Genomic DNA, 12,363 nt, shown 5'->3' on the forward strand with positions numbered 1-12,363 from the left:
TATGGCTGTGTTGGGTCTTCGTTTCTGTGCGAGGGCTTTCTCTAGTTGCGGCAAGTGGGGGCCACTCTTCATCGCGGTGCGCGGGCCTCTCATTATCGCAGCCTCTCTTGTTGCAGAGCACAGGCTCCAGACGCGCAGGCTCAGTAATTGTGGCTCACAGGCCTAGTTGCTCTGCGGCATGTGGGATCTTCCCAGACCGGGGCTCGAACCCGTGTCCCCTGCATTGGCAGGCAGATTCTCAACCACTGCGCCACCAGGGAAGTCCTGGCCTGCTTTACAAATAAATTTAGGACGAATCTATCTAAGCGTGAACTTGGGTAAAGAAAAGGAAAGCAATGATAGTGAGAAGTGCCTTGAGATCAGTATATACAGGTAGCCAGAAGGGAAGGTGATGAAGGGAAATGAGCCGAAGCTCCTTGGAGAAGAAAAGACAACTATGTACCAAGTATGTTGGTGAACTTGGAAGGCCGAATCCATGATAGTTGAAAGTCTTCTATTAACCCATGCATAATCTTTAATTATGCAAATGCTGCCTTAAGGCAGAATTCGTTTTAAAATACTGATTTACTGTCCTTGTAAATGTATGTGGGAATATAAGTGTCTATGGCTCCGGAAATTAGATTTCCAGATTAAAAAATGAAACCTTTCTTTCTCACATCCTAAGGGAATGAGACCTAAGGCTCTTTTGTCTTAAGGTTTGAAGACTGACAAGTCGTTCCCTACATGATTCTTATGCATGGATATTTTTACATAAAAAATAATTTTTAGAGCTTCCTTGGTGGCGCAGTGGTTGAGAATCTGCCTGCCAATGCAGGGGACACGGGTTCGAGCCCTGGTCTGGGAAGATTCCACATGCCGCGGAGCAACTAGGCCCGTGAGCCACAACTACTGAGCTTGCGCGTCTGGAGCCTGTGCTCCGCAACAAGAGAGGCCGCGATAATGAGAGGCCCGCGCACCGTGATGAAGAGTGGACCCCGCTTGCCGTAACTAGAGAAAGCCCTAGCACAGAAACAAAGACCCAACATAGCAATCAATCAATCAATCAAATAAATAAATCTTTAAAAAAATAATAATAATAATAATTTTTACATTTAATATTAAGTTTTCTATTTTTTAATTTATATTTATGAGATATGCTTAAAAGTGAGTGTGAAACTTGTGTTATCACAAAATTTTCTATTTGAAGCAAATTGCTGAATATAATTTAGAGAAGTAATGTTGCATTCTCTTATTTAATTTTCCTTGAAAATTATTTCTTGTCTGTTTAATTTACAGAACTGCTTCCCAAGTTCATTTAATGAAGTTTTCACCAGATGGAGAATTTTTTGCCACTGCTGGGAAGGTAATTTGTGAAAATACTATTGTCAAGTTGTGTTTATCGTATATTTTGAAATGTCAGAAAAAATTAGCTGGCTTCATTAAGTTGAAAACATTTTCTGTTAAAAATGTTAAATAGCAAAAATTGGCTAAATATTGTGTTAAAGGCAGTATGGTATAATTGAAACAACATAGATCAAAGGTAGATCTGGGTATAAATTTGCCATTTACCAACTGTTTGATCTTGGGCAAGTAGTTACTCTCTTTGAGCCTTGGTTTTCTCATGTATAAACTGAGGATGATAGTACCTACCTCATAGGTTGTTGATCATCAGATTAGTTTAGACAGTGTATGTAAAGTGACTGGCACAGAGTCATGGATGAAGTATACTGTCGATAATCAGCTATAACTACTATTTATGTTATCTTTAGCTGACAGCTATATTAGGCTGTATTTACAGTAAAAGAATTTACAGACTTTCTAGAAGGACATTTGTAACTTTTCTTTGTTATTACCTGTTTATTTCAGAATAATGTATTCCCTTGAAATTATTGTATTTTTAATCATTGGTTCACAGAGCACTTTACATACAACTAATAGTCTGAAGTTATTGTTCCCATGGCTCAAAACCTGCAGACTAAGAATATGAGATATACCTTAAATCCTCAGTGAGGTTTTTTAGGATAAAAGTAGAGCTGTTTAATCTAATTGACTTTACAGTCAGCTTTGGGAATGCAATTAATAGCTAAAGAACAGAACCTGGTACATGCTAGTCTCTCTTGTTCTTGCTTTCCTTCTCAAATTAGGAGATGAAATTTTGATTGTGCTTAGAATATTTTACATAGTAGTAGTTGCTAACTAGTTATCATCAACATTTTCTTTGAACATTCACATGGTAATTTATAAAAACTGTGTTTGTTTGCAAAAATCAGCAGTCTTTTGAAGTCTGCTAATGGTAATGCTTTCTTATTTGGTATTTGGCTAAGTGGGCACGTGAACCCTTAACTTCATCTTTAGGTCTTTCCTAAATGACTTCATTTTCCATACCAAATGGTAACTAGCATTTTCCTTGAACCAACCCTTGCAAAATACACACATTCACACACATTAATTCTTAAAGAACAGTTAAGGAATGCTAGTAGAAAAGTATCAGAATCAGAGATTTTCTTCCTGATTTCTCCATGCCCAACTCCTCTTCACATCCCTAAGTTCCTTTAATTGGGGAGAAAAATCTTACTTTTGGTATTTGACTTAACCTTTAATTTAATTCTGATCTGGATGTTTTTTGTTTTTTTTTTTCCCCTTAGGATGACTGTCTTTTAAAGGTATGGTATAATGTAGAAAACTGGCGGACATCTGTTACCTCTCCAGATAAAAGTTCAGAAAAACAATCCCAAGGAGAAATTGACTTTTCTTTTATATATCTGGCCCATCCTCGAGCTGTAAATGGATTTTCCTGGCGTAAAACAAGCAAATATATGCCTAGGTCAGTGGATTAGTCATTTTTCCCATGTATTAAGAGAACGTCATCTTTGTGACTTTGACTGCTTTTCTCACTTTGAGAATCATTGCTTTAGGATTTTTGCCTATGAAGATTCAAGTAATACTAGATAGTTCTTGGACTGCAGACCTCTGGCCACCGGTCAACTATGGTTGACACTTAAGAGGAGAGCCATATGAAAGGATAATTTACCTCTAGATCAGATATCTTTAAGTGACAGAGTTGTGCATCTTTTTCTTCTCTATGTTATGTATCCAATTCTTTCATCTCTTAATCATTCTCCAAATTGCCATTTGCATCAACTTTTTCACATTTCACTCCCTTATCTCTTCCCTTCTGTATCTCCTCTTGTTTCCCTTTTTTTTTTTTAATTAAAAAAAAAAAAGGCTTTATTGAGAACCTGTACCATAAGGCCTCAAATATTTCTTTAACTGCACCCAGCATCTTTGAGGAGAAGTGCATGGGTTAATACATTATGATGCCCTAAACTAGGTATTAGTTTAACCTACACATGCATGCACAAACACACCTGTTAGTACTTCTTTTCTTTCCTGTAGTCCTTACAAGACTTGATAATCCTGTTGAATTTTTGCCTATATTTAGTAAGTTACAGAGCTATTGTATTACTTAAGTATAGGTAGAAATCCTTTTTGTTCCACATGGCCATTTTCAATTTGGCCACACTATGGATCAGTACAGTTTTTCCCGTATTTTTTTGTCATCTGAGATGTCTTAAGCTGATCCATGGTAGCATAGCTAGATCTTTTGTTGACTTTAGTTTTGCTCTTCTGAGCCAGCAGAATATACCTAGAGTTTTAAAAAATTATTTTAGACATTTTTTAGAGCAGTTTAAGGTTCACAGCAAAGCTGAAGGGAAGGTACAGAGATTTCTCACATAATCCTGTCCCCCACATATGTGCACAGCCTCCCCCATTATCAACATCCTCCACCAGAGTGGTACATTTGTTACAGTTGACGCTTATTTCAACACATTATTTTCACTTAAAGTTCATAGTTTACTTTGCGGTTCACTCTTGGTATTGTGCATTCTATGGGTTTGGATAAGTGTATAATGGCATATATCCATCTTTGTTATACGTAGACTTTTTTGAGCTATTTTGGAGTACAGTAGTTACCATTCTTCCTACCTCAGTCCTACAGTCTAACAAAGCATAGGAGTAGGACACTGTAGGTACAGTGATGGTTCTTTTGTTAGAAGTATGTGTCACAGTTTTTGGGCTAAGGGAGAGTGGTGTGGGCAATCTGTATTGTTAGCAAAAGCTCCTTCACTCTAGCTTCACTTTGAGAACTGTTGCTCTAGTACCTCTGAGACCATTGCCCACACGTATAAAAACGTGTTTAGAATAGAATGAGCTATGACAAATGTAAAGTAAAAATAGTTGTCATCACAAACTGTTAACCTTTTAGAACTATCAGAAGATTACATTATTTCGGAGGCTGATTTCTTCTTCTATTCCAGGTATTTTCATATGCACCCAGTTAGACCACCAGAATACTGAAAAAGAGGCTTGTGAAATATTGTATCTTTTGAGAGAGGACAGTCACATCTGCTCCTGACCTAGTTCACTCAGTGTTGACAAAAGTGATCACGGTGGACGCAGAGGCAGTACCTTAAACTGGGGCATTACGAATGCCCAATGACAGCAAAAAGGCATATTAGGTTTTTTTTTTTGCCCTGCTTAGTTTATCTCTTATCAACTAAATTCTACAGCATAGGGAACTGATACAGAACTAGACTTTTCTGTTAGTTATGGCATCTTTTCAAGGTTTCCAGAATTTCACTTTTGGATCCATTTCATTAAAGAACCAGCTAATCTCCCTTAGTTCTTTTAGTTTTCATTTTTGTTTCACCAGCTGCCTGCAGATATATAGTGGGAAGGCTGACCCTTTCTCATGAGGATGAAAGAGATCCCATCAAAGACCATTATCCTTTCTGATATGGAATCTTAAAATTAAGATGCTTAACCAAATGGTAATACTTTATACAAAGGGCCTGCTGGCTTGAGAGAGAAGAATGGGGAAGTGTTTGTAATGAGCATGTACTTCTTTACAAGTTAAAAATTGATGCATGTAGGACAGGTTGGGAGGTCTGGTTATATCCCCCCAAAACCTCCAAAAGTTGGTTCTACATAACTAGTTTCAAAAGCATCTTAGCCTGTTGTTGCATCAAGATAGGGCAGCTAAATAAAATTAAATTAAAAAAAAAAAAAAGATAGGACAGCTGTTGCAGATACTTACCATCACATGGTTGCCCCATATAAGGTCATTCATTTATATATATATATATATATATATATATATATATGTATATATATATATATATTGTTTTTGGTTGGGGGGGAGAGTGCTATACCTGAATATGATATGCTTATTGGAGAGAGAATAAGATACCTTGATGAAGAAGTGAGGAAGGGGGAGGTATTGCCTGAGCAGTGCCTCAAATACATCAGGATATTTCTTCTATGCCATGCTTATATTACCTGCCAGCTGTTTGTAAGGCGTGGCATTATTTGTAAGGCGTGGTATCCTGAAGAGAGTCATCTGGGGTAGAAGCCCTGTCCATGCTTCTGAGTTGTGCAGCTTTTTAGCTTGCTTTGTTGGTCTTGCCTAAGTTCTGTACCTCTCCTGATTGCTGTCTGTTCAGCCCTTTAGTCTCCTATCTTCTACTCTTTCTTTATAAGCCTTCCCATTCTGCCATTTACTGATTGGCACTATGAACCTTGAACTTCCATATTGCCTTTTTGTATTTTCTTTTGTTTCTTTTTATTTTTAATCTCATTGCTACTGCTTGTGTGTATGTAAATGTACTAGAGAGAAACTAAGAGAGGGAAGGAGGGGAGGAAAAGGTCAGAGGGAGATAGAGGAAAAAAGAGGGAGAAAAATGAAGGAGGAAGAGGAGGGAGAGGCATAAGGATGGGGAAAGGAAGGAGAAACAGAGGGTTTGGAAAGGTAAGAAGAAGGAGGGGCCCTAGGAGGGGGGTAGCGGTGAGAGGTAGGAGAGGTGGAAAGGGAGGGTGGGTTGGAGAGGCTGAGAAGCAGAGAATTATAGGAGAAAGCAGAAGGAGAGAAGCCCAGAGAGTAGATGGAAAGGGGAGAAAAGTAGGGGAGTATACCTAGAGGGGGAGGGGAAGGGAGGGAGGTGTTACAACAGAGGAGGGAACCTGAAGGAGAGAGCTACCAAGACAAAGCAAGCTGTTCTCCCTTTTCTTCCCCTTTGCTATTGTTCTTCTTAAATCAAGTAGATACGTTTGTTTTAAAAAGTGACTACTACGGAATATTTTAATTTTTTTCTTTAACTTACTGGGTTACTTGATAGAAACCTTCTACTGATTGTTCTCTTTTAATCAGATATGTTTGAATAAGTGTCTATTATAGGATATTGCAACTTTCTTTTTTTTTTAATTTGCTGGGTTATCCAGTAGAAAGGTAGTCTTTGTTAATAGGGTTTCAGCCTTTGAGCTCTTGATGCTTATGGGATTTATTAACATATATGTAATTGTTTTGTTATTATTTTGTGGGGTGGCAAGACAGTAAATTCACTGAAAGTCAAAAATGACTAATGAAGGAGGTGACTAAAAAATCATGAATTTTTCTATTGCACTTGACTGCTTTTGTCATATGTTAGGCAAGGAAAGAGTAAGTGTGCTGGTTACTTTAGCTTATTAGTGACAAGTGCATGTACCTTTACAGGAAGTAAAAAGGAAGCATTGTGAAATAATTCAAATAAACATCCACTGAATAAATCAGAAAATTTTAATAGAAGTCAGGTTGTTTCCTTGTTTACTAACTGAGCGAGTATGGTATGATTTCAGTTTTTGTTATTTAGATGTAAGAAGAATCTTAGATTACTGAAACAGGAACTACTGAGTTCCAGGCAGAAAAGAATAGGTTAGCAAGCATTTGCTGTGATGAAATCAAATACCCAACTCAGTTGTAATGGCTTTGACTAAATACATTACATAAATGTATATTGACATTTTCTTCATTGATACCTTAGTTGTGTGCATTTAAATAATTATAGAAACATTGTAGAATGTAATACTGTGGGAAATTTATATTTTTGCCTCTAAAATCTTTTTATTCCTTAGGGCTTCTGTATGTAATGTACTGTTGACTTGCTGCAAAGATAACATATGTCGTCTTTGGGTAGAGACATTTTTACCAAATGATTGTTTGCTCTATGGAGGTGACTGCAACCATTGGACTGAACCAATTAATTTAACAAATAACTTCAAGAGAAATGCTTCCAGTAAAGAACGAGTTCAAAATGCTTTAGATGTGAGTGTTTTTGTTAGATGTTATTTCCTACAAGTTTTAAAATCTTTCGTACATGGCCTTTTTTGTAACATTCATCTTAATTAATATTCAAAGTCATGGATAGTTATGAAAAAACATATATGTCTTAGGAAAACAGTTCTGAGAAAATTTTGGGGTTTTTTTGGGTTCAACAAGTATTCTTAAGGATTTTGTCTAGCATAAAACTGCCTATAATTACAAAGTTAACCTTAGGTTAACTGATGATAACAAAAGGATGATTATACATGACTTAGCTAAAATAACGTAAATTAAGATCTGAGAATGCCAAGATTTGACTGTAAAAATAATTTATTATTTTTCTTTCTTTAGAGCTTGGGGTGTTCGTCCTGTCATAATTACAGGAATGATTAGAGTAGTTTATCAGATTCTGTTCTACATTTGTTATCTTCCAAATCTCCAAGAACTTGAATTATTTACCTTACTAATTACTATAGAATGGAAAGTAAAAGTCAGTTTTTGGTGTTGGGGCTAATTCAACATAGACTAGTTACAGATTCTTCTTATTATTTTCTTAATATTGAAAACAAGAAAGTGACCTAAAAATGATTTATCTTTGAATGTTTTGTATGAATATGGAACCACTGTTTCTCAAATTTAGATAGTATTCTAGTGACACAGAATATAATTAAGTATATATTGTGTAGAGACTCAACCACTGATAGAATGGTTATGTGTAATAATAGTTGAAAGAAGTCCTTGACTAGGAATCTGAAGACCTTTGTTCCACTTTTAGGTGACTTTGTGTTCTCTATAAACTATTTTATCATATGAAAGATGAGAATAACAATATTTGCATTGTCTGCTTTATGGGTCAAATGAGATGATCTCTGTGAAAGTGCTTTGTAAACTATGAAATATCATCCTAATGTATGATGGTAGTTTTATTCAGTGCTTTGTGGTCATAGCAAGTAAACTGAGGATACAAAGAGAACAGTATACAGGGACATCATTTTCCACAGACACATTGTAAACTTTTTTTAAGTTTAGGAAATTAATTCTTAGAAAATATTAAATAAAAATATAAAGTATTGTGTGATGGTTAAAAGAAGAGTCAAGCAGTTTAAGTTCCAGGCTTATTCCAGGTTTCAAGTTTGCTGTACAAAAATACTGCAAGATATTTGTACATATAAACTCATCTGAAATAGGATATATGTACTATCTAACAATCATTATGTAACCTATACATATATGCTTATGACAATATAGGCATTAGTTTTACTTTGTTTTGCATTGTTTGACTTTGTTTTTATTCTCACAGGTAAATCTGAAACATTTTCGTAGAGGTCGGAGGAGATCACTTGCACTTGTAGCACATACTGGATACCTGCCACATCAGCAAGATCCTCATCACGTTCACAGGAACACTCCACTGCATGCCAATGCACTTTGCCACTTTCATATTGCAGCCAGCATCAACCCAGCCACGGGTAATAAAGCACTGTTCAGAAAATGTTTTTCAAATTGAGTAGATTGATTTTTATAACCAATAAGTTATACTTTTACTTTTTTAGTAAGTAAAAAATTGTAGGTGACTTTCTTAGCTAACTTTTCATTATAGCCAGCTCACTGATTATAGAAAAAGAAGTTTTTGTTTACTTGTTTGCTTCTTAAGTCTGTGATTTGGTCTGTAATTTTAGATCTTGATAAGTCATTGAGATTCTGTATTAGTTTATTCAAAAGTTGAGATTTGAGCTAATACATAACAAAGAGGTTAACACCTCAGAGTAGTATTTTATAATTATTGTATAGTTGTTCAAATGAAACCAGTGTGTTTCGTACTTGATCTTTGGAGCCATTTCAGAAATAGGGCAGAAATATGCAGAAGTTATAACTGGAAGAATTAAGAAACTTATCTCTGTAGTCAATAGGTACTATGAAACAGATTGAAAGATCTAGAATACCTGGGTTTATCTATGAATTTGAAGACTGAAGTGTTCATCATTTTAGTAAATATTTTCTGTGAGTTTAAAAACCAAGTGGCCATGGTTGGGGCATTTAAAGTGGAACCTTAGAATATTACTGGGAAAAAACTTAAAAATAATATTTGCACGTGATAAATGCCATCTGTACAGGAAGTGTAAAGTAAAATCCTCCTTTTACCTCTATTCCACCCTAGTCTTCCTCCCCAGAAGATAACCACTGTTGATGAGTTTTTATGTATTTTGAGATACTCTTAAACATAAATTAAGCATAACTTATTTCCATATAACACACTGGATTTGCAGTATTGCATTCTTCAAGAAACATAGCAATAAATACAGTCCATTAGTTACTTGAATCAAAGTGAGAAGTACTTTGATAAGTTAAAAAGTGCTGAGATACCTGTGGTAGGGATAAAGAGTATTTGCTGATTTTTAAAATTTTATATGGTTAACAACAGTCCCAGCTCTAGAAGAATCCAAAATCCATGAGTCATGAAAATGTAAATGGGAGAATATTGAATTATTTTTATTAAGAAATTGTATTATTACCTTATCAAAAAACATACATTGTCAACGCTTATAGTATCCAGAGGCAACTCTAGGTCAGTGGAATAATTTTGAAAGTCTTTGCTGAGTAAAGGACAATATTTTGAGAATAAAGAAAGCTTGAATTCTCACTTTAATGGAAAAGACTGAGGTATTATGAAAAAAAGAAACCCTAAGTTCCTGTGTAACATCTCCCTGACTACCTTCCAATAAGGAAAACTCTAAAACCTTTCTTTAGATTGTAGGTCCCTAAGAAAAATTCATACATGTAGGGAAAATCAAAGCAAAATAATAATATTAGGAGCTATATTAGATCTTGTGAGAGAACTCCTTTCCCTAAATTAGGTCTGTTAGAATGACTTTCCTGCAAGGCTCAACTCAGATATGGCTTCACTTATTTGTCCATCAATGGAAAACGATACAGGAGAGGAGTTCATAATAGCATGTTTTCTTAGTTCTAGTTCTTATACGCTTTCCATGAAGATTTCTCATAAAAAATGACTTTATCAGATTCTTTGAGTGGTCAGGAGGCAAAGGAAATGTATCTTTTCAGCCAGAATGCTTCTGCTAAAAGTCAGTATAAGCCCCTAGTTTTGTGTACTTAACAGCTAGGCCTGTGATCTACTTTAGGCATTGCTTATCTCTTCTGAGTTGATTGTAAGTTGAAAATCAGAAAATCCTACCCATTTAGTTTTCTTGGGGACACTCTTTCAAACCCTAACACTATTGTGTATCTACCTAGGAACAGTGAGATTGGCAGTTCAGCCCCTCAAGGGTTTTATTGAGTGTTTAGTCTGTGCCAGTATAGGAACTGGAGATAGTGGTAGGAACTGGAGATACAGTAGTGATCAAAACAGTGTGGTCCTTGCTCTTATGAAGCATATAACTAGGTAGGCGATAGATAAATATTAATCAAGTAATTATACTAATGAATATAGAGTAAAACAGAGCTCTTGGATTAGATAATATCCATCAACTCTTAGAACCCAACGCCAATAAGAAGGGACAGAAAAACAATTCTTTTTTTTTAACATCTTTATTGGGGTATAATTGCTTTACAATGGTGTGTTAGTTTCTGCTTTATAACAAAGTGAATCAGCTATACATATACATATGTCCCCGTATCTCCTCCCTCTTGCGTCTCCCTCCCTCCCACCAGGAAAAAGATTCTTCTATCCTTTCTTTTACCATTCATCCCCTATAATACTGTTCCTATTGGTGTCCAGCAATAGACGGTGTTTGAACAAATACTTAAAATTGTTTATATTTCCTTTTTAAAAAAATCAGTAGATTTGCTCTGGAGAAAATTATCTACCTTCCCTGAATCCATTCCAGCCTATAATGTTCAGCAGACACCAGCATGATCTAGATTTGGATTTTATTTAATAATGAAAGACAAATTTTTTTTTACCTCTATTAAGTTAGGATTGTCATTTTTCACAATTTACTCTGAATTTGTACTTCAGTATACTTAGCAATGATTTCAAAAGTAATACCAAGGAACAATTTTTTTTAGCTGAGTTGGCTTGTCTTGAATGCTTTTCTTGAATATAAGGGAACCTCAGTTTCATACTATCTAACTTCAATCTTGATGCTAATAAATAAGTATCTATCTTAGAATTAGATAGGTAGGTCATGAAAAAAGTTAATATGAGAGTCTGTTAAGTAAAAGAAAGTTGTTGCTGTTGAGATAAACATATCACTGGTTCCTTTGACAACCTAATGATGGCATTTTTAATGGTAGATCAGGTTAAAATATATTTCTAACCGAAGTTTCTATACAAATTAAGAAGACTACCCTATTAACATGTCTGCAAATTATAGACATATTTCTTAATGAGAATATTTTTTTTAATTATAGAAAAAATGTATATATGTATATATAAATAAGTTACGGTATATAATGTAGAATGTATAATTTTATTTCCTTTACAGTAAGTGTATTAAATTTACCATTTAAGTCTGTTTTCATTAATAATAATTGTGTGAGCCATTATATTGTGAGTCTTATTTATAGGTTAAATACAATGTATGGCAGAGGTTTAAAGATAAATGTAACTGTAAATAATAAAAATAAGAGACATGGATGTTTTGTATGCTAGCATGATAGAAGTTTAATATTTTTTTTGTTGTTGTTCTTTATAGACATTCCACTTCTTCCTTCTATTACGTCTCTGAGTCTAAGTGAAAATGAAGAGAAGAGTGGACCTTTTGTGGTACACTGGCTAAACAATAAAGAATTGCATTTTTCTTTGTCCATGGAAGTCTTTTTACAACAACTTAGAAAAAGTTTTGAGCAACCATCTTCTGAGATGAGTGTAGAAGACTCTAATCAGGCAGATGTAAAATCTGATGAAGGTAAAGCTTTAAGAAGGATAAAAATTATAAAGTTTTGTTTAAAATAGCAAAGATTTTTATATTAGGGTAACACCAGCTACTGTTAGAAGTAACCTTCAAATTGCAGTGGCTTAATACAAATTTGGACTAGCTCATTTAATAATCCAATGTAGATGTTCCTGTTCCAGGTGGCTTCTTTCCTGATGATGATATAGGGACTTGGACTTCTCCATACTTATGCTTCTGTCAGCCACTAGGGTCTTGCTACTTAGAGGACTATCTGCAGACTAGCAGCATTGTCATTATTAGGAATGTACAATCTCAGGCTCCACCTGGAGCTACAAGAATCTGTAATTTAATGAAATTCCCGGATGAGTTGTATGTATATTAAAGTTTGAGGAG

The 12,363-nt window shown here is 35.0% G+C and overlaps 1 protein-coding gene across 4 annotated transcripts in view; it reads left to right on the plus strand.

Moving 5' to 3' along the window:
- The window catches only part of DMXL1 (Dmx like 1), a 133,643-nt gene that overhangs the window by 28,580 nt on the left and 92,700 nt on the right, over positions 1-12,363 (plus strand). For all 4 annotated transcript variants that reach the window (XM_007180964.2, XM_007180965.2, XM_007180966.2 and 1 more), the window contains exons 6-10: positions 1,276-1,342; positions 2,625-2,803; positions 6,928-7,117; positions 8,415-8,583; positions 11,770-11,982. In XM_007180964.2, coding sequence (XP_007181026.2) covers positions 1,276-1,342; positions 2,625-2,803; positions 6,928-7,117; positions 8,415-8,583; positions 11,770-11,982 — 818 coding nt within the window. The remainder of the gene's footprint in view (positions 1-1,275; positions 1,343-2,624; positions 2,804-6,927; positions 7,118-8,414; positions 8,584-11,769; positions 11,983-12,363) is intronic.

Source organism: Balaenoptera acutorostrata, chromosome 2, assembly GCF_949987535.1.
Source record: "Balaenoptera acutorostrata chromosome 2, mBalAcu1.1, whole genome shotgun sequence".
Lineage (NCBI taxonomy): Eukaryota > Metazoa > Chordata > Mammalia > Artiodactyla > Balaenopteridae > Balaenoptera > Balaenoptera acutorostrata.